This window comes from Cryptomeria japonica, chromosome 1 (genome assembly GCF_030272615.1).
Source record: "Cryptomeria japonica chromosome 1, Sugi_1.0, whole genome shotgun sequence".
In the NCBI taxonomy this organism is placed as follows: Eukaryota; Viridiplantae; Streptophyta; class Pinopsida; order Cupressales; family Cupressaceae; genus Cryptomeria; species Cryptomeria japonica.
The window spans coordinates 688,997,427-689,025,017 of record NC_081405.1 but is presented as its reverse complement, the minus strand read 5'-3'; the positions used below and the strand labels follow the sequence as shown (position 1 = coordinate 689,025,017).

The 27,591-nt window shown below is 35.3% G+C and overlaps 2 protein-coding genes across 2 annotated transcripts; both read left to right on the top strand.

Annotated features, from left to right (window-relative positions):
• Positions 1–14,471: 14,471 nt before the first annotated feature.
• LOC131057830 (mitogen-activated protein kinase kinase kinase NPK1-like) lies at positions 14,472–16,055 on the top strand. The gene has a single exon (XM_057991984.2). It carries the CDS (start codon positions 14,472–14,474, stop codon positions 16,053–16,055), a length of 1,584 nt encoding a protein of 527 aa, XP_057847967.2.
• Positions 16,056–21,947: 5,892 nt separating this feature from the next.
• LOC131057829 (mitogen-activated protein kinase kinase kinase 18-like) lies at positions 21,948–23,824 on the top strand. The gene has a single exon (XM_057991983.2). The coding sequence runs from the start codon at positions 22,133–22,135 to the stop codon at positions 23,822–23,824; it is 1,692 nt and encodes a 563-aa protein (XP_057847966.2). The 5' UTR covers positions 21,948–22,132.
• Positions 23,825–27,591: the final 3,767 nt, after the last annotated feature.

Genomic DNA, 27,591 nt, shown 5'->3' with positions numbered 1-27,591 from the left:
CAAAACACATGTGCATCAAAATCAGAAAATAACCACACCACTGCAAAGATCATGAAATTTTAGCCCATTTCAAAAAAAATTGCACCAAAAAAGGAGCAAAAATGAGCAAGATATGGCCTTTCAAAGTTGGACTGCAAAACTGAAAAGCTCAATAGAGAGGGGTCAAATTTTTTTCAAAAAGTGCTGATGTAGCGCTGATGTCAGCAAGTCACTGTGTTAAATTTGACGGTCGTATGACCGTCACGAAAACTTCGCCCCCTGCTGATTGGGCGTCTGTACTGTACGGACAGATGACGTGGCGTGCAGCTGTGCAGTATCCGTACCGTACGGAAATCTGACTGGGCAGACTGATTCGGCAGCTTATGTGGCAGTCTGTACTGATGACTGTGTGTACGGTTTTACCACGGGCCAGTGGCCGCCTGCCACGTGGCGGGCGCGGTCCTCCGGTCTCGTTGACTGGTGTCCGTGTGTGCTGGGAGGTGGCGGGAGGCGTTGGAGCCGAGCAACAACAGAGAGGAGCTGCGCTGTGTGGGTTGTGGCAGAGTCCGGCGGTGGCGGTGACGTCGGTCTGCGGCCGGCGGGGACCTGCAGCAGGGACAAGCGGCGTGCACGGTGGTGGCGAGGGAGTCTGCTGGGAGGAGAAACCGAGGCGGCCGGTGGAAACCGAGGCGACCGGGGAAAACCGAGGCGAAGGGCGGGGGAAGCGTCGGGGACCTGCGGGTGTCGTCGGCGGAAGCTGTTCGTCGCCGGCGGGGTCACGGTAGCCGACGTCAGGTACGGGTCTGTGACTGCGTCGGCGTCAGGTACGAGCCTGCGGGTTCGGTCAGCGTGCGGAACTTGCAGAACCTGCAACGCGGGTACGGCAGGGTACGGGGGGTTTGCAGACCCCTCAATAATTTTTTTTTTTTTGAAATTTTTCCGAATTTCTCTTTTTTTTTTTGAAAAATAATTTTTTTTTTTTTTTGAAAAAATCCGAAATCTGTACGAAAAATAGGCAAAATTGGGAAAAAAAAATTTCTCACCAAAATAGGTCGACTTTATAGTCGAAATTTATGGAAATGGCCTCCTGGATTCAACGGTGATGTCTAAATCGCTGTATGAAGCTCCCAAAAAATGAAGATCCCCAAATCCGAAAGTAGAAGCCTTCCACGATGTCTCCAAAAAATGATCAACGAAGCCCCCAAAGCTCTGATACCATGTTGGATTTTGCCAAGATCAAGGGCACAATGAAAAGCATAAAAGAGACAATAGAATGACAAGAACAAACTATATTCTCATCAATAAAAAATGATCAACTGGATTAACCAATACAATGAATAGAGGCCTGCTTATATAGGCAAGGCCATATGGATGTATGAGCATACAAATATGACATGTGGCTCAATGAGAAACAAGGGTAGGTAGGAAATAGGTGTGGGTAGGTGGGAGAAATAATATAATATTCCACATGAGGTGGATCACCCACCGAAGGTGGAATTATCACTCCACAATAAGTGGATATGATAGTGTAATAACAAGATCAACACCATAAAAGGTGGAATTTCTCCTACACACACTATCCCAATGTGACACAAACACCCAAGTGTCTCATATCCAAACTACTATGAAATGCATTATCTTAAGTTAACTTAAGTAAGTGTAATAATATCCATAATGAATATTTATTTACACCAACAGAATCAAATTCCCATTCATGTGAGTCGATCTCTGAATCACTTTCCAGTATCCGATTACTATACCATACTGGGATGTCCTTTGAGTAAAACATTGCAGGTGTGATTAGTTGATGTACCATTGCAGATGAAATGATCGGTGCTGCAGGAAGGATGATGGGGATCAACGAATCCGATATGGGGAGTATTGGTAGTGTTGACTCTATTGCTTTTGCTAGAACCGCTGGTGTCGTAGATACTGCTATGGGTTCTGATATAGTTGCTGCTGCTAATCGTGCTATTGATGTTATTGCTACTGCTGATGGGATCACTGGTTTGATTGGTGGGATGATTGGTATTATAGGCGGTTGTGTTGGGATTTTGAGCCTCAGTGGGGGAGTTGCAATAGTGTTGGATGCTACTTTTATAATAAAAGGTGTCCTCTTTGCAATAGGCTGATATAGTGGTTTGCTGGGTTTTCCTTTGAATATGAGCTTAGGAAAGATCTCCTTTTGAAAGCCTAGGCCTGTATTATCCTTGGGCTTTAATTCTGACAGCAGTGGTTCATGTCTTCCTTGTTTGCAAGGTCCCAAAGCACTCTGACCATCATAATCCATTCTTTGCATAATGAGGAGGCCTTTGCCATACTGATTCGTGGGAAGTGTAGCTTGCGGTATATCGGTGGTGATGGAATCTTTATAGATCCATTCCGCTAAGTCCTCATCTCGGGTTTCTTCTTCTTGACTCTTTCCTAGGATGAAAGACATCAAAGTACATGCTGGCGTGATCAGTGGCGTTTGAAGTAACCGCTGAGGTTTTCCATGTGTTCTAGAAGAAGTGGGCATTTGTCCCACACAAAAGAGTTGACTCAAATTGTATTCCCCAGGACCTTCCTCTGCTATTTTCATCTTGAGATTTTCTTGCTTAGGTATAGTGGTGTTTGAACCGGCAAGAGAGGTTGGACTTATGTATGATGTGGAAGAGATGGCTTCTCTATTGTTGGGAACGGTAATCTCTGGTTGATAACTTATATTATGACAATATGCAAAGGGGTTTGCATCACCCAAGATTGTGATCTCTACACCGTTATGTGGGAACTTGATACATTGATGGTAGGTGGATGGAACGGCTTGCATGGCATGTATCCAAGGTCTTCCTAACAATAGATTTTATGGCAGAGGAAGGTCCAGAACTTGATAGATGATGTGCTTCACCACAGGCCCCACTCGGATTGGTAGCACCACAACTCCTTTGGATGAACGCTCTGCATCGTCATAGGCTTTGATTGTGATCTTCTTGCGAGGCTCCACTGATTCTATTGTATATCCCAAAGTTGTGACCAACTGCAGTGTACAAATATTTAGGTCGGCTCCATTATCGATCAAGACTCGCTTGATCCTATGCTGGTTGATAAATCCTTCAATGTGTAGTGAGGCATTATGAGGTTGTTGGAAGGAAGAGTTGTCACTTTCGGAAAAAGTGAGACAAGGTGATGACTTTAGACTTCCAACCATGGCTTGGAATTGATCTGTATTTAGGTTTGTAGGGACTGACCCCTCTTGGAGAGCTTGATCCAATATTGTTTTATGGGATGGAGATAGGCGCAATAGCTCTAAGATAGATATCAGTGCGGGCGTTTTGTCTAACTGTTCCACAAGATTATACTGCTTTGGGATAGATGGGGTGCCTTATGGAGCTGCCTTTATGGTAATCTTATTGCGATGTGTAACAACATTGCAAGTGGAACTGGGCTTTTTGATGGTTATAGTTGCAATTTGTTCACTGGCATCGTATAGGTGATTCACAGTATAATTATACGCAACTTGCATATAATTGGTGGTATTTGTGTTTCTCCCTGAAGTAGAAGGACCCCTTTGATCTTGTGATGGAAGTGGATTTTTAAACATAAGATGATCATTGTTTGTTGTCTTTGGGTCATGTCCTTCGATTTCGATTTCACCTCGGTCAATAAGATCTTGAATAAGATCTTTCAATCTGTGACAATTGCTTGTCTTGTGTCCTCTCCCTTGATGGAAATCACAATGTTCAGTATCTTTCCACCATGCAGGTTTGACTTGAGGTTCATAGTTTGATGTTTTGGGTAGGGTTACTAGATTTTGAGAAACCAGTTGTCGTAATACTGTTTCGATGGGTTCCCCAAGGGAGTGTATGTTCGCTTTTATTTTTGTTGACGAGGTCTAGGTTCATCGTGAGATGTAATGCGACCTTGATTTGGAGGAGCAACTGTGTTAGTCTGAGGTGGGGGATTCTGTCCTGCAAATCGAACTACATGTTGTGCACTTTTGATAGTTCTTGCATCCACAACCCCATCGTTGACAACATTTTTGTTTTTGTTCCAGAAGCTTGGTTTGTCACTATTGAAGCATGGACGAGGGCCATCCTTTGGTTCATTGTATATTTTGATAAGTCCTTTCTTGATGAGAGCCCGCTCACATTTTAAGCCTTTGGTGATCATGTCATTGAAAGAGTCTGTGTCTTTGACATCAAGGTGAAATTCCATTTCTTTGTTTAAGTTGGAAATAAATATTTCCACTAGTTCTTGTTCAGGTAACTGAAGAGAATGTTTGCTAGACATTTGACACCGTTGTTGTAGGAATACTGAGAATAGTTCACCTGGTTTTTGTTTAGTGTTACATAGATCAACCATGGTGATATCACGTTCAATGTTATGCGAGTAATGTGCCAAGAACTTCTGAACTAGCTCTTCAAAAGTCCTAATGCCACCTGGCAGTCGGGAAAACCATGATGTGGTTGTTCCTCCCAAGCTTTGCGGAAAAAGGCACATTAGGTATGTATCTTCCTATGCCACTTCGAGGCAAGCTGAGTGGAATTCTCTGACATGATCACGAGGATCTCCTTTTCCTCGATACTTTTCAAACTTGGGTGTTTTAAACCCTCGTGGAAAAGGTGGCATATAAATATTTCTATCAAAGGGATAGGGATAAATGTCATTGAGTGAAAATTGATTAGTCTTTACGCCACTATGAAGTTGTTGGGTGAGATTTTCAACTTGTTGCCGCAACATCTCTATGTCATTCAGAGGAGGAGGAGGTGGGTTGCCTTGAGGAATGTTATATCTGATGTGATCTCTACCTCTTTCTTCTTCATGGCGACTTTGTCGTTCTGATGCTTGTCTTAGTTGTGCAAGATCAAAGTCAGAGGGGAGTTTGGCTCCTTCTTGAGCAAGCTTTAAAAAGTGAGCATCTGCATTGCTCCTGAGTATTTCATCAAAAAGTTTGTTAAAGAGAGGGTTGTGCTGAGCCCTTTCTATTGTTGCAGGAGTAGGAGTACTTGGGTTTTCTTCATTAGCATTTCCTCCAAGTGCTTCTTGAAATTCATTGATATTTTCCTCCTCTTCTTCTTCAATTTCTATTTCTTGTTGCCTTGACTGTGATTGGGTATGAGCCATTTTGTTTATGAGTTTTTGTTGAAGTTGGGTGAAAATGATGATGAGTTGTTGATGAAATGAAAGATTGATGCTTGGTGTGTTGTTTTTCATGTGGATCTCTATCACTTAAAGGTAGATATTACCAAATTTTTCTTCTTGAATTGCTTGCTGTTTTTGATAAGGTTTGATGTGATAAGGTTTAGAGAAATCTGAGATGTGTTATAGAATTAACTACCTAGTAATGAGAGGATTCACTCATAAACTAGTTTTAACCTGCGTAGATATGTCTCTTAGGATGAGCTTATCCTAGATGTAGAAACAATCGAAAAGTGATGTTTTGTGTTTGATTCAAGCAATATCCAAAAGAGAGCTTAGGACAAGAACCTCTTTAATGTTCTGAGAGTTGAAAATGAATGAGATGATGTGTAAATGAGATAATGGATGAAATGTTTTAACTTCAATAAAAGCTTTGTGTCACAAATGGAACAAATTCTACCTCTTCCCTTTCGGACATTAGTGGCATTTCTCGAGCTACGTTGTATGTGATACAAATGTCTGGGAAGAAGTTGGGATTGATCTTGCCTCCTTGGTTTTTGTGATAACTCAAAGCTCTATATTGCATAAAAGCTCCGCGGTTTAATGACTCTGAATCAAATTCGTTTGATTTGCCTTGAAGGTATAGACGCATGTGACGTAGAAAAACTCTATGAGAGACAAAGATTTGTCTATTTAGATAGAAGAATTTCCTCCTTTTGATCAAAGCCTTTGAGCTCAATGGTCTTCTTTTCAAGTTGATGTTTTGATGAAGATTTTTCTTTCTCAAGATGTGAAGAATGGTTATAAAGTTTGAAACCTTTCTTTTTGTTTTTGATCTTTTGGTTGGATTTGAAAAATGTTTGGTTGGATGAATACTTGTTTTGATTTTTGGATTTTATGATGTTTCTTTGACAAGAAAACAAAGAAAGCACACAAACACAAGAATGTTACCACAAAGGCACAAATGAGTATGGGTCTAGATCAACCCAATCCTTGGACTTTTTATGACCCTTTCCTTTAAGTGTATTTTAGGTGTTTTTCTTTCCAAAGCCTGAAGTCGGCTCAATTTGTACTTGGTCTTTGACTAAAATGAAAAACACTTCAAACACTTTGTATCCCTAAGGTCAAATGGCCAGTTGCGATAAATTCAGCCCACATCTTGATATTTCTTCGACTTTGGTACTACATACCTTATGAATCCCATCATGGCAAGTAAGGATGTGATATACTAAGTCTTGCACGAGCATAACAAATAGATGATCCCTATGATGGGGGAGTCACCACTTTCATCAAGCCACAAGTGTCTTTTCAAAAAGCTATTTTTCTACTCAAGGAAATATGTATGGTGAGTATCTTGGGAGCAAAACCATCTATGCTCTTGCACTGAATTATATCACAAATATCCTCAATCAGTAGAACGGGTGGGCTGCTACTTAAAGGTGTTTAGTCATTTTCGATGTCTTTGGACATAAGTTCATTCTGCAGTGACTCACTTAAGAGCTTTGTAACTTGTGGTGGGGCCCATTTGTCCTTTCGACAAGTTACACTGTAGGAACAACTATACCCAAGGCTACAACTTTTGCTCTCACCTGATTTCTATAGCGGCTCGAAGGATTTACTGTGCGAGGTTGTTCCCAAGAGTGATGTGTCTCTTGGCAGGCCTCTCTTAAAAAGAAAAAATTTGAGTGTTACTAACACTTTTCTCTTGCACCTAGGATCACGAAAGCCAAGGGAGAGGATAGTGCGTGTTAGAAGTAGGACCACTTGACCAACTTTTTGCACAAGTGTGCCAATCACGAAAAGCACTGGTTCTTTTTAACTTGTCATTGCAATGATTTTCTATCTAATTTGGAGATGTTGCTCCAACAACCATGATGTTCTTTTTAACTTCAAAGGCAATATGTTTAAGTAACTAGGAAAATGAAATCCTGGTCAACTTAATAAAAGGCACGTTTGCTTGAAGTAAATTGCTTTTGCAAAATTGAGACAAGTTGGTTGTGAATTTTATTTGCACCAAAAATTGAAGTGTGGATTGTAAATTTTTGCTTAAGTTTGATGCAAGAAATAAATTTGTCTTGTTGATTTTAAGCACCAAATGAAAAATTAAGCCTAAACTTGCAATAAACAAAGTTTGTTTTATTCAGTTTTAAGGCACCAAAAACAAATGATCCTAACTGGAAAGAAAAGAAAAGTTGTTTTTGTTCAATTTTTAAAACACCAAAAACAAAATTTTGATTTTAAGGAAGTGAGTTTTAGACCTGCACAAAAAGCAAACAGTTAGTAAAATCCACACCTAAGGGGGGCTTCCACAAGCCTAAAATAAATCAATTTTTTGGTTACAAGGCCTTCCTTACAATGTTTTGTTACAATAGCGCTAGTCTGAGTGAAAACAAAAGCGCTAGTTAACCAAAAACACGTTTTTACAGAAACAAAAGCGCTAAAAGAAGAATTTGATAGTAAATACAAAAGCGCTAGAACAAAATCAAAAGCGCTGAAATAAGCACAAAAGCGCTAGAACAAACACAATAGCGCCAAACTTGAGACAATAAGTTGCAATAGCGCTACAACATGATCAAAAGCGCTAAAGCGCGACCTGTGTGTCAATTTCAACATTCAAACATGTTAGTTGGTTTTTTTTTAAATTTTTTTTTGGGTGCTTGGATTCACGTCGGGTTCACCAAATGATGCTCTGCAAAAAGGACAAGGTTAGGATGAACAAACACCGAACAAGAAACAAAAGAAGTCGATTGTTAGATGTTAGAAAATCATAAATTAAAAACTATCCTAAGCAAGCATATCAAGAAAGACACTACTAAGCAAAAAGAAAGCTTAAGGAATCTACAAAAAGCAACTAAGCTCCTCCAAATGCTCTCTACCATGCTGGTAGCTTCTCCTTCCTTGTTCCTCTCCTTTCCAAGTTCCAAACTAGTGTAGCTCTCAGCAGCTTTTTGCACTATGGATGCTTATGGAGGTTTGAGATTAAAGTATTTGCTCTAAATGTGAATGAAAATCTAATACTAGATGCTATAGATACTAAGATGATTTATTTTAAACCAAAATGACAAGATGATTGATGATTTATGCTAAATGCTCTCTAGAATTCACTATAGCTTAAATGCATACAAGTTTTCAGGATTATGACTATGAATGCTAAATGCTTGAGGATTTGAAAATGAGGAATGTGAGCTCTATTTATAGGTAAAATGGAGCAATGGATGGTTGAGATTGAGTAATCTCAACAAGGGTCAGGATTGAATGATTTGAGATCCATGTGAGGGCTTTCAACCCAATCCCAGGATGACAAGTGTCAATGTGAGATAGGTTGAGAGGAGAGGGAATAAGCATTAAATGCTTGACATGACCTGAGAGTTAACTTGGGAGTTAAGGTCAAGGTTAGTTGAATGAATAAATTCTTTATTCAAAGAACAAAGCTTTTATCCAATGGATAAACTCTTGTGCAAAGGCAAAAGGGATAACCACGGTCAAAGCAATAAATGCTTGAGGAGACACATGAGTCCAAGTTGAAATAACCATAAATGGTTATGTAAGAGCCATTAATGGTCATGTAAGAGCCATTAGTGGTTTTGGAAGACTTTAGAGGTTAAATTGTTGAACACACAAAGCATTAAATGCTTTTCAAAGACTTTGAAGTCTTTGAGAAGTGACTCCAAGTTGCTTAGGAATGTGACAATAATTAGGGGATGGATTAGGTTAATTTAGGAAGGGTTTAGAAGAATCTAGAAGGGGGTTAGGATTGCAAGTGGATTTGGTGGGTGAGGGAAAATATGATTTTTATTTAAAATAAATTAATTTATTTCAATAAATGTGTGCAAGTTGCATTCGTAGGAAAATGCAAGTGGGGGGGGGGGGGGGGGGGATAAATGATTTAAATAAATGTTTGATTTTTAATTTATTTAAAAGAGGAAAAGGGGATTAAATGAAATAAATATTATTTATTCATTTAATTGATTGTGAATTTGGTATAATGAATGAATTAAAATAAATTGAATAATTTATTTAATTAATAGGAGAATGTTTGAAGATGAATTAATTAAATATTAATTTAATTAACTGATGGCTTAGTGGATTTTTAATCAAATAAATAGCAAATATTCATTTAATTAAACTGGATAGATTTATGTGACTACACAAACTACACAAAATCAAATTCAAATACTAAATTAACCCTTATTAATCCTTCTTTTATAGAATATAAATTCACTTAAAATGGGAAAGAGAGTAACCATGTAGGAAGATGGTCACATCAAAGTAGTATGAAGTCAATTGTGAACAAGATACAAAATGAAATATCATTTTTTAGTGCAATAACAAAATCACATCGTATCTTCACTGCATATAAAAAACTATATTTCTTTAGCCTTTGTTGGAGGTTGGCTGCCAACTAAGAACCTCTATTGAGGCTTCAGGTTCAGTATGCCGAAACGTGGACCAATTTTATGAACATAGAGGAGTTTCTTAACCATATTGAATCACCAGTGAACACTATTTATGTCTCATTTTTTTCTCCATTGCAAGTACCTAAATTGTTACTTTTATTTTTCATCATTTTCCATGTAATACTTAAATTTAAGTATGTGCATAGGGGCGCATGGATGCCATGTGGTCAAACTGAAGCACCAGGTCTAAGGGAGTGGTCTTGGTTTTTCTATTTTTTTTGGGTTGCGTGGTTTTATCTGTGGATCAAAAACATTAGGGAACAACTCAAAACATAAAAGCACTACTATTCTCAGTGCCTCTGCAGTTGAAGCTAATGAATCCTACAAGAACTCATAAATGTTATTAATATATATCAGATATTTCCTTCTCATATTATTGGCAAAAGTATCATGAATATTTCAGTGCTTACTGGGTTGGCTAGATGTAGGCAAAGCAAAAATTGCAGATACCATAAAGAAGATCAAAGCTTCAGGGACATAGAAGACTCAAGGCTCTAAAACATATTCAAATTAAGTTTCAAAGAAGAATTTCTAGTTAGTCCACCAGCCCCTTACCAACAGCACCAGTAGGGGTGGGGTTAGGACTGACTGCATAGAGGCAACTTGGTCTCTATAGTGGATCTATCTAGCCAGGCATATGTTGGGTGTGAAAGGTAGCTATCCCGGTCATTGGAGGTGAAGTCAAAAAGTTTCATGTTGTTTGTGCATAGCATAATCTCATATGTGTATATATTGTGCTAATTTAATAAATTCAAGTACATGATCTATTTTTTTTCTTGAGATATTCCAATGTCTGCATTGAAAATTGTGGGTTGTGTCCTAAGGCTGAAAATTGTCTCATAGCTAGAATTTTGCTTTGTGTACGGAATGGGTTAGGATAATGATTGCGTATAACAAGTATTCAACAAGAAACAAACCAAAGGCATTTGGAATAAATACTCTCTCTCAATGTTTAACTCTATGGGTGTTATAATGTTGCATTATAGCAATTTCTGAGCATCAATATGGTAAGTCTTTCTCTCAATTGTCATGTTGTATATGATTATTAAATATTTATAATGTGGTTAGCACAAGAGCAAATGAGGCTTCTGCCTTGAGACCATGAAGGGCGTTTTATTCTATTGTCTCTTTGTTGAAGACAATTTCAATATGATTTATGAATGCTATTTTCACCTTACAATGCTTGTTCCCTTAAATTTTTCTTCTTTTTCCCTGTATATCTCCACCTCTTCAATTTCTACTACTTACTGAAAATGAGCATATAAAACATTTTTTTCAAAGCTAGTGCCATTGACTAAGATATAAAATAAAGAATGCAGTGTATAGAGACATGCTCTATTAGTTGAAATGATCTAGGAGTACAATAACAGTGAACTACATGCAACGAATTTATTTCCTGTTAGTATTAGTAAGCATGAGAAAAATGGTCAGAGTGTACAAAAAATTATTGTGGATTCTCCAGATTCCTATTGATGGTCTTTTAGTAGTTGCTTCCAGTAGTCTATTGTAAGTTTGCATTTTGTTTCATGAAATTCATTGTATTTGTAGGCACATTGGGCAGTGATCTACAATATAATACATAAATGTATTTACAGCTGCACAGATCAAATTTATCGTAGTTCAAAGTATATCAAATATTTCTTGAGTTATTTTATCAGATATTTCTTTAGTTATTTGATTTGAATGACCATTTGACATGCATATTGAGTAGCATAAATTAGTGTATTTTCCAGGTGCAAAGAATGCATTCAAATAAAATCAAAGCAAATCAATCCTATCAGCAATAAAATCTACCAAATGATATTGAGCATTTTTTTTGCATTTATTCTTATTACTAGACTACAAAGTTTTTAGGTAAGTAGTAAAGTTTTCTAGTTTTTTGGCTGGTATCTTGTTTCTTGGTAGAAGTTTCAGTGTGAGACTTGTTTCAAGTCAAATGACGTGAAAAGAAGTGAGAAAAAAATTGTAATTTTCAATTTTAGTTAGTTTTAAAAAACCAGGCTTAGATACGAAATGGGTAATGGGTGTCACATAATAACAATGGAGCACATCGCACGGAATAAATAGTGCACACCGCATGGAAGAAAAGCGATTGATGTAAGGAGGAAGCGGTATATACGATGAGAAAATTGACTCTTCTTGTTAAAGATGCCGATGATGACATAAAAGAAACAATAAAAAAGGGAAGGAGAAATGATGAAACTGATGAAAATCTGACAATGAGGACTATAAAAAAAGTGAAGTGACCGGTAGTATTTTATGAGGAGACTGCAGATGACGGTGAAAACAATAGACGCACAAGATTCTCCCAATCGTCTTGCATGCTGTATTGAGGAGGCTGAACTATCGATCCATAAAAATTAGCTCGTCCATTTCATAGTAGGAGACGCCTTCGACGTAATTAAAGAAAACTATACTAAAAGAAAATATAAAGCTAACAATAGAAATAAAACTAAACCAAGAAAAAAAAAACTTAAAAGACAATACCAAATTAAATTTTATTTTATTTTTTCTATTTTCTTGTTTGTTTCTTTTTTTATTTTATTTTATTTGGATTCTTAGGTTTTCTTCTTTTTTCAATTTTAATTTTCTATTTGTCTTTTTTCACGATGCACCATAAGCATCGATGGTCTTATAAAATCATATTCAACATGTCCATCTCATCTTGTAGGATTATCATGTCATTTGTCAATACCCTTTTATTAGGAACTAAGAAATGATGTGATAATCTTGCAAAATGATATGTCCATTGGTTTGTGATAAGAGGGCATTAACAAATGACATGATAATCACACAATACAAGGTGCATGTTGAATATGAGATGTATAAGACCATTGATGCTTATCGTGCATTGTGATGGTTGTATATACATCGTCTTCCAATTGGTTGTGCCAGCCTTTGGTCCTTTCTCTTTGGATTTTTGTATCATTGTATTTTTTTTATTCCCGTGGAATTGTATTTTTTTGTAAGGTTCTTTTGCTTAGAGAAGAGGATTATAATAACATAAGGAATGAGGTGCCCTAATCTTATATGCTTATTTGATTGAATGAATAACTTCTAGATAATGATTGATTTTGTGTACGTGTTTGATAATTATAATGGGAAAACAATATATTTTTATTATTTATTTTATTTTAGTGTATTTTTTTAATATACGATTTTAATTGATTTGGTATTTTTATTTAATTTTTTAATTGATTTCGAAAAATAAATTTCAACTTTTATTTAGATAATCTTAAATAGTTATTAAATTTTATTGTTCTTTTACTAATTTGTATATGTGTATGTTCATCAACCATAATTCACTTTTACATATATAGATCTAACTTCAACATATTTAAATTCAAATTTAATTACGAGTTTGAGTCAACCCCTTCCCAACTAATCATTGTGTGCCAATGCTTGCACCAAAAAATTAAATTTATCACGTAGACCTAGAATTTGATGGTCACCCATATTTGTTATATGAAAATTTTATGATGGTTTGGTCATTTCAATGTCCTTCATTTTATGTTTAAAAAGAAATGAATTATAAAAAATATTTAATTTATGAATAATTTTATATATAAACATTTTTATCATTCATATATGTAAAAAAATTAAAAAAATATTTTTATTTCTCATAAAATAATGATAAATTAGTAATATATGTGAAAATTTTAAATTTGTCGTGTTTCTAAATTCATACAAAAAATATTTAAGATAATACAATTTACAATTATATTATGTTTTAAAAATATTTTAAATTAATATATTTTTAAAAAAAATTATAAAATCATATATATTACATATTAATATTAAATGAGAACTAGTTCATAATTAATAATAATAAATAAATTCAGACATTATTAAAAATATTTTAAAAATTAAATTAGCTATGTTTCTAAATTCATATAAGAAAATAGAAACTATTCTTAAAATATTTTTAAAAAGTTAGAAACAATTATATCGTATCTTTTCAAAATATTCTAAATCAATTTATAGTGTTTTATAATAAATATTATAAAATAATATATATTAATATTATAAATTAGAATACTATATTGTATTTACATATAATAAATTTTTACAATTTATTAATAACTTAAAGTGTCATATATATGATTTTATAAAAATAGCATCTCAATCCATACAGTTTAAATAAATTTTAAAGTTGTCATCTAAAAGTGCTAACCGTCATATAGACTATCAAACTGGAGGTAAGGAAAAAATGAATTATTTATCTATTAAAAAAATTCAAAAAACTATCGATTTCAAGCTTAAACTTGACACGACATGTACTTGTCCCACACCTCTACTATGTACCTAATAAAAATAGCTAGAAGAGACATTTTGTTGTATTATTTCATTTTCATTCTAAAAGAGACATTATATTATATTATAAAAGACATTCTATTGTATTATTATTTCTTTATTTATTTTTCCAATTAAAAAATATAGATATACCTACACTTTTCTCACTTTTTAAAGATTATCCTTATTTTTTATAAAAAATAATATTTAATTGCTTATAAATTTGTTTTGTCAATTAGTTTGACCTTTTCAATTCAAATTTTTAATATATTTTTTGATATTATAAAAATAGAACTCGTGAGAACAAAACTCTACTTTTATTCTGTGGAATATGATAAATTAAAATTCACATCCCGAATATTCTCTCCATCGTTTGAAAGCGACCGAAGACAAGAGGACGGATGGAATAGAACGCAAGGAAGCTTAATCTAAATGAGATATTCTCTGAAAGCTACACAAAAGTTCTCAGCCGTAAAGAGTTTAGACAGATTGTATGAAGAGGCGGTGAAGAGCATCAACATTCAACGCATGAGTCTCAAAGTCAAAACGAAATTTTAAGAAACTAGATGCAGGCCATAGGTATATATTGGGACTTTCTTATGAAATGGATATTGCTGAATAAAAATGAGAATCGAGAAGGAAATGAAAGCAGGCGAGGAATGGGTTCGTGGTGGGATAATAGGAGCCGGGGCCTTTGGTACTGTCAGCCTTGGCATATGCAAATCCAATGCCCACCTCTTTGCTGTCAAGTCCACTACCACCTCTATTTCTTCTTTAGAGAATGAATATAACATTCTGAAGTTCTTGGACTCTCCATATGTTGTGCAATGCCTGGGCAAAGAGTACACCACAGAGAATGGTAAGAGTGTTTATAACTTGTTTATGGAGTACATGGCAGGGGGCAGTATTGGGGATCTATTGACTAAGTTTGGAGGACAGTTGGATGAGTCAGTCATACGATGCTACACCCGAGGCATCCTACTTGGCATCCAGTATCTCCACAGGCAGGGGATTATTCACTGTGACATCAAGGGAAAGAACATTCTTGTGGGTTCCAATGGCGTGAAGCTTGCCGACCTTGGTTCTGCTAAGAGAATTGGGGATAAAGAGGACAAGGAAGAGAGTTGCCAATTGCGGGGCACTCCTCTGTGGATGGCTCCTGAGGTTGTGAAGCAGGTGGAACAGGGGCCTGCTTCTGATATCTGGTCTCTTGGATGCACAGTGATTGAGATGAGCACTGGAAAGCCTCCATGGGGTAGCAATTTGCATCCCTTCTCTGCGATGTATAGGATTGGATTCAGTGAAAAGCTTCCTGAGATGCCTCGATATCTCTCAGCTGAAGGCAAGGACTTTTTGGAGAAATGCTTAAGAAGAGATCCCAGAGAGAGGTGGTCTTGTGAGCAGTTGTTGGCTCATCCTTTCGTCAGTGAGGCCTCCCCTGTCCTCAACGAAAGCCCACTCAGGGGACCTCAATCTCTGGTCAGTAGACCTTTGGATATGGAATACTCTGATTCCTGCTCTTCTGTTGATTCTTCTGGTTCTCTCATCTTGGGATTACCTAGGAGTTTGTCAACCACTAGACAGGAGAATGCAGGGGCATGTGGTGGAGACGAAAGCAAGGCCTGCAAGAAGAGCCCTCCTCCCAAAGATCGGATTCTGAAATTGGCAGGAGGCGGCGAATTCAATGGAGTTGTGGGGAAATGTAATAATTATTTTGCAGATCCCCTCCCTGATCAGTGGATTGTTGTAAGGTCCCCAGAACAATTGAAATCCTTCAACTCAGTTGGACCTTTTCAAATGTTGTTTTCCAAGGAGGTTCCTTTTACGCGGGCCGAAGTAGACTGCACTTCGATTACAGAAACTAGTGATTACTCGGAAGAGGTCATGAGCTCGGAATCGGAGACTTATAGGTCGTTTTGTGGCAGAGAGGTTGACCGAAAGGAGTATGCACTTTGTGAAGTCCAGCTTGCCAATTACTTGCATAAAGATATCTATGAAACCATGGATGTTAGTGACTCTGGACCTTGGAAAACAGAGTCGGTCATATTTGACTCTTGGATGTTTTCCAGCCAAGTGTTTGGAAACAGTCAAGTTAGGCCAAATTGCTGCTCCTGCTATATTACTGGTATACAAAAGTGCCATAATGCATTGAAGTGCTATGCGCATTGCCATGGCAAAATATATACACCCAATTCTGATTGTTTTTAAAAAATGATGCCCATTAACTTTAACAATGAGTCTCTATAATTTTTTTCACTAGATTACGAGAAGAAATGGTTAAAGAAAATAGTTGTGGAAAAGTAATAAAAAATAATTTAAAGATAATATAAAGTAGTTGTAAACAATAATACAAAACATTATAGCAAATTAATCAGGAACTAACAAAAAAATTACAATTTGTCGTCACAATATGCTCATTCATAAAAGCTTTTATATTTTTATGGATATGTTTTCATTATAAACTATCAACTTAAGATTCATAACTATTCAGAAGTCAGAATAATAGCTATAAGTAGTTAAGTTGCTTGCGAAGATTATTGAAAAAAAACCCTCGAAATCCAATATATTGTTTGAGAGCTTAGGATACATGAAGCTAGCTAGAACAACTACTAGGGCCCTTCTTCTAATTGTCCTTGAACAAACTTATTGACCAATTCCAAAAAGAGAATACCTTCTTGTAATAAAATATTGAAAATATAAATAAAAACAACTCAAATGCCTACCTAACATGCATGCTCGTTATAAAGAAAATCTGATTGTTAGCATCATTTACTACGATTAGGTGTTTAGTTTGCTCTCACATTTACATGGAACTCATTTGTAAAATGATGGGAAAGCTCTCACTAACAATAAAATAATAAAGATGTGCCCGTTGCCTAGGAGTAGGTATCCCAAATTCCTTGCCCTTGTCTTCTTAACTAAAATACTAAAGAACTAACTACCCTAGTCAAATTGCTAATCAATAGTTTAATGAATAATAACCAATAATTATCTCATCGTTTAAAAATTTGAGAATTTTACTGCTTAATATTTGCAATAAACCATTTCACTACACAATGGGGATAATGGAAATAGAAAAATATTTTATTTTCAAATCTAATTTTTATTTGAGATAATCTTTTCTACTCATTCTTGCCACTATCTTTTATTAAAACTGTGCTCTCAAATATGTTAATCAATTGATCAATAATCATATCCTAATACTCTAGTTCACATCTAGTGAATAGATGAGAAGTGAAGCAATCATCAAGTGAATAACACAACCTTGGTGCTTGGTTCAACCCCTATAGAGAATTCTTAGCTTAGAGACAAAACTATTTCCTAGATCAATCAAAGACTTCAAGATTTTCCACGTAGGGTTTCTTATGTAAAATGTCATGAAGAATAGGCGAAATCTATTTGATAAAGCTTCCCACTGGATTGAAATGTAAGAATAATCAATATTCAAATGGTCATTGTCTTTGTCATTGGTGCAAAGATTCTTTGAATATCTTATTCTGTTTGAGCATACTCTTTGACCAAAAATCAAGTTGTATACATGATGATTACACAATTGAGTCTATGCTTCACTTTGTAGATGCATATTTAACTAATAGTCTTATTTATTTTACCTTAAAGTTGTTAGCTTGACTAGTTTGTTTCAACCCTCTATGGATACCAATGATTCACAATCATTCATGGACATATCAATGCAAGTTGTTTGTCTAGGCATGCTACTTCCAACACATCCCAACCAAGTTTAGCATCCCAAAATTAATTATGATTTTAAATCACTAAAATTTAGAATTTATCATGTAAGAGAAGAAGCCCCTCAATGCCGAGTTTAATCTTGGCATGACATGTTGTTGTATCCACTTTCCCAACACATCTTCTCAAATTTTCAGTATTTTGTTTAAATGTAATCCTTTCATGAACAAGATCTTGCTTGTTATCCTTTTGTCTCACCCAAACTAAATGACATTAACAACATTTAAATATGAGTATGGACACATATGAACCAAATACCTAGTTATTGTCTAGACATGAAAACTACATTCCTACACTCTTATCACGTTTTGAAGACTATCGCTTACAGTATGAGGGGTACAATGGTTACACTAATAGATAATTATATGTGAATTAATCTGTGAAAGAAGTGAAGTTTTTATTGTCTATATAATATTGTAATACAAGCTTAAAATACATGTACAATATTCTTTGCAACATTTACAAATTATATGTATTACATATTTGCTTATAGTGAATTGAAGGATAGTTTCTTATTAATTCAAATTTGATGATTTCATAGTTGATGATTCCTTGTCCTTGTATGAAATGAGGCTGGACAAAGTTTTTTGGTCGTTCATTCATTTTGTTCCTAAAACAAGAAGGTAGTAGAGTTATATCATAAATGAATTGTTGATTTTATATAAAAGGTACATATTGTAGAAAATTGAAAGTAAGTTTCAAGGAAAGGAATTGTGGGTGAGAGAATATATAATATCAAGGTAGAATGGTAAAATCACTTGATGTAGTAATACACAAATATCAAGTAGCAAATTGTATGCCATGAAGTTGTGGATATATTATTTTTCAATTTATCTATATAGAGCATATACTTTGAAGATGGTAATAGATTGAAATTCTATGTGGAGAAAGTTAAAATTAAAAATGTGTACCTATACTCATCACAATGCGAGAAGATGTAGATGCGATTTCCTTTTTCCTAAAAATTGTGTATGGATTTTTTTTCATTCTTGAATATGGATCAAAGGAGAATGGTGGTTCTAGTTGAAGGGCCTTTATTGATTTTGTAGTACATATTTGATTATATTTAATTGAAGAAATATTTGCAACATTATCAAATGTGAATATTTTTCCGTTTATGATTCCCTTTGCTTGTATGGAATGATTTTCAAAAACAATTTCTTCTAAATCCAATGGTTTCATTTTAGTGTCTTAAAGGCATATTAGATGGAAGAAAAAAAGTATAAATCATAGTGTACATCAATGACATGCTAAAAAAATGCTTATGCCATAATTTTCTAAATGATGCTAAGTAGACAATAATTTATAATACACTATACATGGATCCTATCATTGATGTTTCGACTTATGTGATATCTAAAAAAATTATCTCAAAAAATGTTTTGAAAATAATTTCTTGAGATTCTACAATTAAGAGAATATAAAAAAGATCCATAAAGATGTTCAACATTCGATCTAGCTTAAGTCTAAAATTGGGGGAATATAATAGTAACAAATATAAATAACATGCTTGACCCTAATTCCAATAGAAAATCTATAAAACAAATACATTAGTTGAGTATGCTTGATCCAAGATTGGCAAAACATGTGTCTTCCCTTAGGAAGAAACAAATCCATTGGCCAAGGCTTTAGCAACTCCATGAAAGGAGATGGAAGGAATAGTCTCAAGATGTCTGCCATGGAACACTACTCAACTATCCACATATGTGAATTATATGTGTCATATCAATTGGAGCAAATCCAAACAATTGTGAAGATTATTGATGAACAACCTCTGAAGGCATTGCGGATGGGATAATAAGAATTCTCAAACTACCATCAAAGAGGAATTGAAGATCCTCAAACATGTCTCCAATGTCTACAATGAGTGACTCAACAAATAAAAATGCAATATCTAGCAAGAAGTCACCCGACAAAGCTAAAACTAGAAGGGAACAATCAAATTTTTGAATTGAATCAATAGGGGCTATGTATGAGCCAATACCAATTTGATTAGGAACAATATAAGATGATGAAGACTGAGATGTTGTCTTAATATGAAGAGTGACATTTGAGATACAAGACTTGGATCCATTATAACATGAAAGACTTGTGATATACTCAAACATCTCAAAAGTACCATAATCATAGGGTATTCAATCTGCACGTGCAAGAGGAATGACACAATCTATTGCAAGATCCTCTAGAGATGGAAAGATATGAGGGTCCCCATAGATCTCCCAAAGGCTAGTCAAAAGTGCATGGGGAGATTTAATGTACCATAAAGCACACATAGTGTATCAAGATCAATAGTAGAATAAATCACTCCTACAACATGGTCATTAATGATCCTCCAAACATATCAACCCCTCTCTGAATCTAGTTGAGGGGTGAATCCATATAGATAGGGTAAAAAATCAAGCCAACTAAAATGAGTCAAGATGCCTTTTCATCAAGACTCATAATTGCTCTTTGCTAGGATAATAATAGAAGGATTGATAGAAAAATCCATGATACCTCCTCAAATGAAATATTTATACTCCAAGAATCTCAACATATGTAAACCACATCAAGTAGAGAATCTTGCAAGGTGATAATCTTGCAAGGTGAGATGCACATTGATAAGAGGGTGCAACAAATGATGTGATAGTCTTGCAAAATGAGATGTATGCTGATATGTGATAAGAGAGTATTGACAAATGATATGATAATCATACAGTACAAGATGCATGTTGAATATGAGATGCATAAGACTATTGATGCTTATCATGCATTGTGATAGTTGGATAGACATCATCTTCCAATCGATTGTGCTTTAACGACTAATTGTAGCCTTCGACCCTTTCTCTTTGGATTCTTGTAGGACTTTTTATTTATTTTTAATTCTTGTAGCTAGTGTTAGAAATTATGTAACATAAGAAATGAGGTGCCCAAATCTTAAATTCTTATTTGATTGAATGAATAACTTCTAGAATGATTGATTTTATGTGTATGTTTGATAGTTGTAATGGTAAAATAATATATTTTTATTATTTATTTTATTTTAGTATATTTGTTTTAACACACAATTTTAATTGATTTGATATTTTTATTTAATTTTTAATTTATTTATAAAAATAAATTTTAACTTTTATTTAGATAATCTTAAAAAGTTATTAAATTTTATTGTTCTTTTTTTAATTTGTATATGTATCTATACAACAACTACAATTCACTTTCACATTTGTAGATCTAATTACAACAAATTTAAATTAAAAATTAATTACAAGTTTGAATCAACCCCTTCCCAACTAATCATTGTGTGCCAACCCTTACATTGAAACTTTGAAATTTATCATGTAGACTTGGAATTTGATGGTCATCGCTATCTATTACATGAAATATTTATGATGGTATGATCATTTCAACATCTTTCATTTGACATTATTAAAAAAAAAATATTAATTGTCAAAAAGTATTTGATTTATTACTAATTTTATATATTTAAATGTTTTTATCAATCTCATATATTGAATATGAAAAAATATTTTAATTTTTAATAAAGTAATGATAAATTAGTAATATATGCCAAAATATTAAATTTACCACGTAAATTTCTAAATTCACACTAAAAATATTTAAGACTATCTTCTTTAAAATTATATTCTATTTTGAAAAGTAACCAAAATAATATATATTTAAAATAGATGTTATAAAATCATATATATTACATAAATATTAAATGATAATCACTTAATAATTATTATTTATAAATATCTAAATCTTATTTTTTAATCTATTGTGACAAGTTTCTAAATTCATATACTATTATTAAAATATTTTAAAAATTATAAACAATATTCTAAATCAATTGATATTTTTATAATAAAATTATAAAATAATATATATTAATATTATGAATTAAAATACTAATGTTAAAGTATAATAATTTTTACGATTTATTAATAACTTAAAGTATAATAAATATAGGTTTATAAAAGCATGCCTTACAATTTAATAAATTTGTATGAAAGAATAGTTTAGTCAATATTTTTTATTTCTAATTAAAAAACAAAACACTCATTAGAACAAAATTCTATTTTTATTCTGTGGAATATGATATATTAACATTCACATCCCAAATCTTCTCCCCATCCGTTGAAAGCTACCCAGCACAAGAGGACAGATGGAATCGAAGGCAAAGGAAGCTTAATCTAAATTAGATATTCTCTGTAAGCTACACAAAAAGTCTCAGCCGTTAAGAATCTAGACGCGGGCTGCTCGGCCTATCTGATCAATGGGGGCCCCTACAATTCTTCTCCCCAACCGTTGAAAGCTACCCAGCACAAGAGGACAGATGGAATCGAAGCCAAAAGAAGCTTAATCTAAATTAGATATTCTCTGAAAGCTACACAAAAAGTCTCAGCCGTTAAGAATCTAGACGAGCCAACGGATCGTATGAAGAGGCGGTGAAGAGCATCAACATTCAACGCACAGATCTCCAAAGTCAAAACAAATTTTAAGAACTAGCCATAGGTATATATTGGGACTTTGTTATGAAATGGATGTTGTGAGTAACAATGAGAATGGAGAAGGAAATGAAAGCAGGAGAGGATTGGGTTCGTGGTGGGATAATAGGAGCCGGGGCCTTTGGTACTGTTAGTCTTGGCATATGCAAATCCAATGCCCACCTCTTTGCTGTCAAGTCCTCCACTAACTCTATTTCGTCTTTAGAGAATGAATACAATATTCTCAGGTCCTTGGACTCTCCATATGTTGTGCAATGCCTGGGCAAGGAGTACACCACAGAGAATGGTCAGAGTGTTTATAACTTGTTTATGGAGTACATGGCAGGGGGTAGTATTGGGGATCTATTGACTAAGTTTGGAGGACAGCTAGATGAGTCAGTGATAAGATGCTACACCCGAGGCATCCTACTTGGCATTCAGTACCTCCACAGGCAGGGGATTGTTCACTGTGACATCAAGGGAAAGAACATTCTTGCGGGTTCCAATGGTGTGAAGCTTGCTGACCTTGGTTCTGCTAAGAGAATCGGCAGTGAAGAGGACAAGGAAGAGAGATGTCAATTGCGGGGAACTCCTCTGTGGATGGCTCCTGAGGTTGTGAAGCAGGTGGAACAGGGGCCTGCTTCTGATATTTGGTCTCTTGGATGCACTGTGATTGAGATGAGCACTGGACAGCCTCCATGGGGCAGCAATTTGCATCCCTTCACTGCTATGTATAGGATTGGCTTCAGTGAAGAGCTTCCTGAGATGCCTCAATATCTCTCAGCTGAAGGCAAGGACTTTTTGGAGAAATGCTTGAGAAGAGATCCCAGACAGAGGTGGTCTTGTGAGCAGTTGTTGGCTCATCCTTTCGTCAGTGAGGCCTCCCCTGTCCTCAACGAAAGCCCACTCAGGGGACCTCAATCTCTGGTCAGCAGGCCTCTGGATTTGGAAGACTCCGATTTCTGCTCTTCTGTTGATTCTTCTGGTTCTCCCATCTTGGCATTACCTAGGAATTTGTCAACCAATAGGGAACCGAATGAAGGGGCATGTGATAGAGATGAAAGAATGGCCTGCCAGAAGAGTCCTCCCCCAAAAGATCGGATTCTGAAATTGGCAGCAGGGGGCGAATTCAAGGGAGTTGTGGGGAAAGGTAATAATTGGTTTGCAGATCCCCTCCCTGATCAGTGGATTGTTGTAAGGTCCTCAGAACAATTGAAGTCCCTCCACACAGTTGAACCTTTTCAAATGTTCTTTTCCAAGGAGGTTCCTTGTACGCAGGCCGAAGTAGATTGCAATCCAGTTACAGAATGTAGTGATTACTCGGAAGAGTTCATGAGCTCGGAATCAAATACTTATCGGTCGTTTTGTAGCAGAGAGGTTTACCATGGGTATGCAGTTTGTAAAGTCGAGCATGCTATTTACTTGCATAAAGATATCTACGAAACAATGGATGTGAGCGATTCTGGACATTGGAAAACAGAGCCGGTCATGATTGCCTCTTGGACGTTTTCCAGGCAAGTGTTTAGAAACAGTGAAGTTGAGCCAAATTGCTGCACATGTATACAAAAGTACCATACTGCGTTGAAGTGCTGTTGGCATTGCAATGGCAAAATGTATGAAGCCAATTCTAATAGTTTTTTAAAAATAATCCCCATTAAATTTTATTGGCCAACAATGAATCTCCAGAATTCTTGGGCACATAGGCTTAATATTACAGAACTGCATTATTGGCTCACATATTCAACTTTAAAGAAGTTAAATTAATATTATATTTTAATTTAAACCAAATTATAAGGTAGTTTAGAGATTAGATTTACAGACCAAATAAATATTATATTCTAATTTAAACCAAATTAAGAGACACTATAAGTTCAAAAAGGGTATAGTGTTTAGTAATTTCAAAATGTTAATAATGGTCGACCGGCTCCGCTTGACTATCACTATCTCGCCTCTAGTTTAGCACTTGTGACAAATCATGGGTAATGCAATATCTTTTATAAAATAGTCTTAATAATCATAAAGAAATTATCATATATAATGTCATTTTTAGTCAAAGATTTAAACAAATAAATTTGGATTGTGAATTAAGCATTAACATTTTTATTATAGTGAAATTGATACCGGAAAGGGTTATCTAATAATAATTTAGTATTTCATATATTTTAATATTGTAAAATAAAATTTAATATTGTAAAATAAAATTTAAATTAGCTATTTCAATCACATGGTAGAAAAATGGATATAAAATGTTGAACCCATAGACCTAAGTAGATTTAAAAAAAAATTAAAATGTCACAAGAAAATTGGAACATTTGAATACATTGTAAAACCAAGAGTATTTAATAAATATTAATATTTATATAAAAACAAAATTAAAAATTATTAATTTAGGATGAGCAAACCTGAGCGAACACGAAGATCAACAGGAGTGCGAGCGTGAGTAGAACAACGACGCGCAGAAGGATTAGACAGAGGTCGAGGAGGCTAAAGGCAACCAAGATGGAGCTGGAGAAATGGGGGCTCTTTCCGTTGATGCTGACTCGGAGAAGAATGATGGTGTGGAACGGAACAAGTGTGAAAGAGTGGCGATTAGAAACATCAATCTCACCATTTCTTATGATGACCTAGATGTGGCGATTCCTAATCACTTGCTCCAATCGAAGGTCAAGAGGCTCAGGTAGAATGTTGCGATTGGCAAGTTTGTGGGGATTTGGGTTGGTCTTCCCTAGCTCAAACCAAAGATTGGAGTAGTGCAAATTGGAAGGGAGTCATCCCTGCTATTATCTATGCGCATCTCCTCTTTGTTGGGGGTCTAGAACCAGAAGATTGAATATGAAGGGCTTCTGTTGAATTGCTTTCGGTGTGGCAGGCTAAAGCATATGGCAAGATTATTCACTAGGGGCAAGTCAACGAAAAGGGGATAGAAGATGATGCGAAGTCATCAGTGCCGTTAGTGGGTGCTAGGCCCTAGAATGGGTGTCACACTAATAGCGGCTCAATTGAGGGCATGAGAAGCAGTGAGATTATAGGTCAAGTGTAGGTTGAGAAAAACAAATAAGATAACACAAATGGTGGTAACAAATGCGCTGATCAATTTCCTCTCTCCCCGTTTCATATGTCAAAAGACAAGCCGGATCTTATTCATATTGGTGATGCTCTAATTGAACCCTCCAATGAGGCCAGGGATGTTAACATGGAGCAACATAATGATAAGATGGTAACCACTAGCCCTAATGGCGAGGGAAGTCAGATTGAAGAGGAAATTGAATCTACACAAGAGGACATGGAGAATGGTTGGAGAATTTCTACTAGATGAATCAAGAAGTTTGGAGGCAAAAATCCTTTTACGATCGATGGTGGGGTTCAACACTAGGGGCACGAAAATTGATGCCTACAAGGGTAAATTCAGACATTGGAGGATCTAAAAGATGATTCACATGTCTCTTTGAGGAAGTATGTAACTCAAGGAGGCGAGCACTTCCCTGAAGAAGGTTTTGTCATGAAATACATCAGGTGGAACATAAGGGGGCTCAACGGTCCTGATAAGTACTGTCTTCTTTGTTGGTTGATCGAGATTGAAACTCTGAACTTAGTGATGATACAAGATACTAAAGTTAGCAAAGAGAAGTTTAGGGAAATACTCGAGAGGATATGGAGGAATGGGATGGCTTTGTGCACTCTGGGCATGGCCAGAGGCCTTTTTGTCATATAGAACAGTAACAATTTTAGCTGCACTTTGGTGGACTCCAATCGTTTTTGCATCTCCAAATTTTTGCATCTCCATCACCTGAAAGGTTGTTAGAAATGGTGAACAAGTGCTCATTTCAAATGTGTATGGCCCTAACATTGAAGATAAGTGGGTGGTAGATCTTATGAAGTATCACTTGTCATTTATAATCTTATGAAGTACCACTGTCATTTATAATCTTATGAAGTACCATTGTTATTTATAATATATGGTGAGGGAAAGTCTGAACTAGTTACCAGTAAAATATAGATGTTTAAATAAGAATTGTTTTTTTTTGTTATCACTTTTTATGGCCTAATATCCATAGTAGCCAAGAGGAACTTGTGGGTAGAGATTACTCAATGGTTGACTCAAATGGATGGGGAATGTGGAGTCATTGGGTATGATTTTAATGCCACATTAGACAATTCAAAAAAGCAAGGTGGGATACAAAATATCACAAGAACTCAAAAATATTTCTAGGCATCTGTAGATACCAATAATCTTAGAGACATCCCAACCAAGAATGGAAGGTTCACTTGGACAAACCATAGGAAGGACTTCACAAGTATTGCAGAGAAGCTAGACCGTTTTTTCCTATTTGGGGATTGGGATAATGCATTGAATATGTATGAGGCTGTGATTCTTCCATACTCTAGTTCAAACCACTACCCTATACAACTTACCATAAAACCGAAAGAGCCCAAAGGTGGCAGTCAATTCAAGTTTGATAATATGTGGTCAAAAGACCCAACTATATATGATTTAGTTCAAAAATGGTGGAAGGAAGTTCGAGTTGGCAACCACTCCAAACAATATTTGTTTAGAAGAAAAAACATTCATATAAAAAACAAACTCAAGGAATGGAACAAATAACACTCTAGGAATATCTTTGAAGAGAAGGAGAGGGTTGAAAAATAATTGGAATAATTGAATGAACAAGTCATTGAAAAAGACATGGGACGGAAGAATACGAGTTAGAGAAAAAAACTGAAATTGGAATTAAATGAGATTATGGCACATGAGGAATGCTACTAGCACCTAAAATCTAGAGAGACTTAGCTCAAGGAAGGAGACAAAAATATTTATTTTTTCACAATACAAAAATTGTCAATAGATGCAGGAAAATGATTGTGGAGATTAAAGAAGAGGATGGATCCATGACAGAGTCAATTGAGGAGGCCAATCAAGAAGCTATGAGGTATTTTCAATCTCATGAAAGCAAGAGACATGATATTTTGAAGAAAACTGCCTCATTGATTAGTGAGGTGGACAATTTAGATTTATACCAAAGTATAACCAATGAGGACGTCAAAATTGCCACATTTTAGCTTGGCCTAGATAAAGCCCTAGGACTGGATGAGTTCCCTGCTAAATTCTATTAGTTTTTTGGGAGGTCATTGGGGAATATTTAGATAGAGTAGTGGAAGAATCTATGAAAAAGCCTACAATGTTGAGAGTCTTGAATCACACATTGTTAGCCTTGGTCTTGAAGAAGAAAGATGCCCTCTTCATGAGTGATTATTGACCTATTGCATTATGCAATGCAATATACAAGGTGACAACCAAGGTGATAGCCAACAGATTGAAGAAGGTACTTCACAAGACCATATCAAAAGAACAAAGCAGATTCTCACTAGGAAGATCAATAGTTGAAGGAATCATCGTTGCTCATGAAGCTATTCATATGGCTAGGAACACTAGAGTGCCAAGCATGGTGATCAAATTGGATATCTTGAAAGCTTATGACCTCATAGATAAACAATTTTTAATATTTGTGTTGCAGAGGTTTGGATTTGATAGC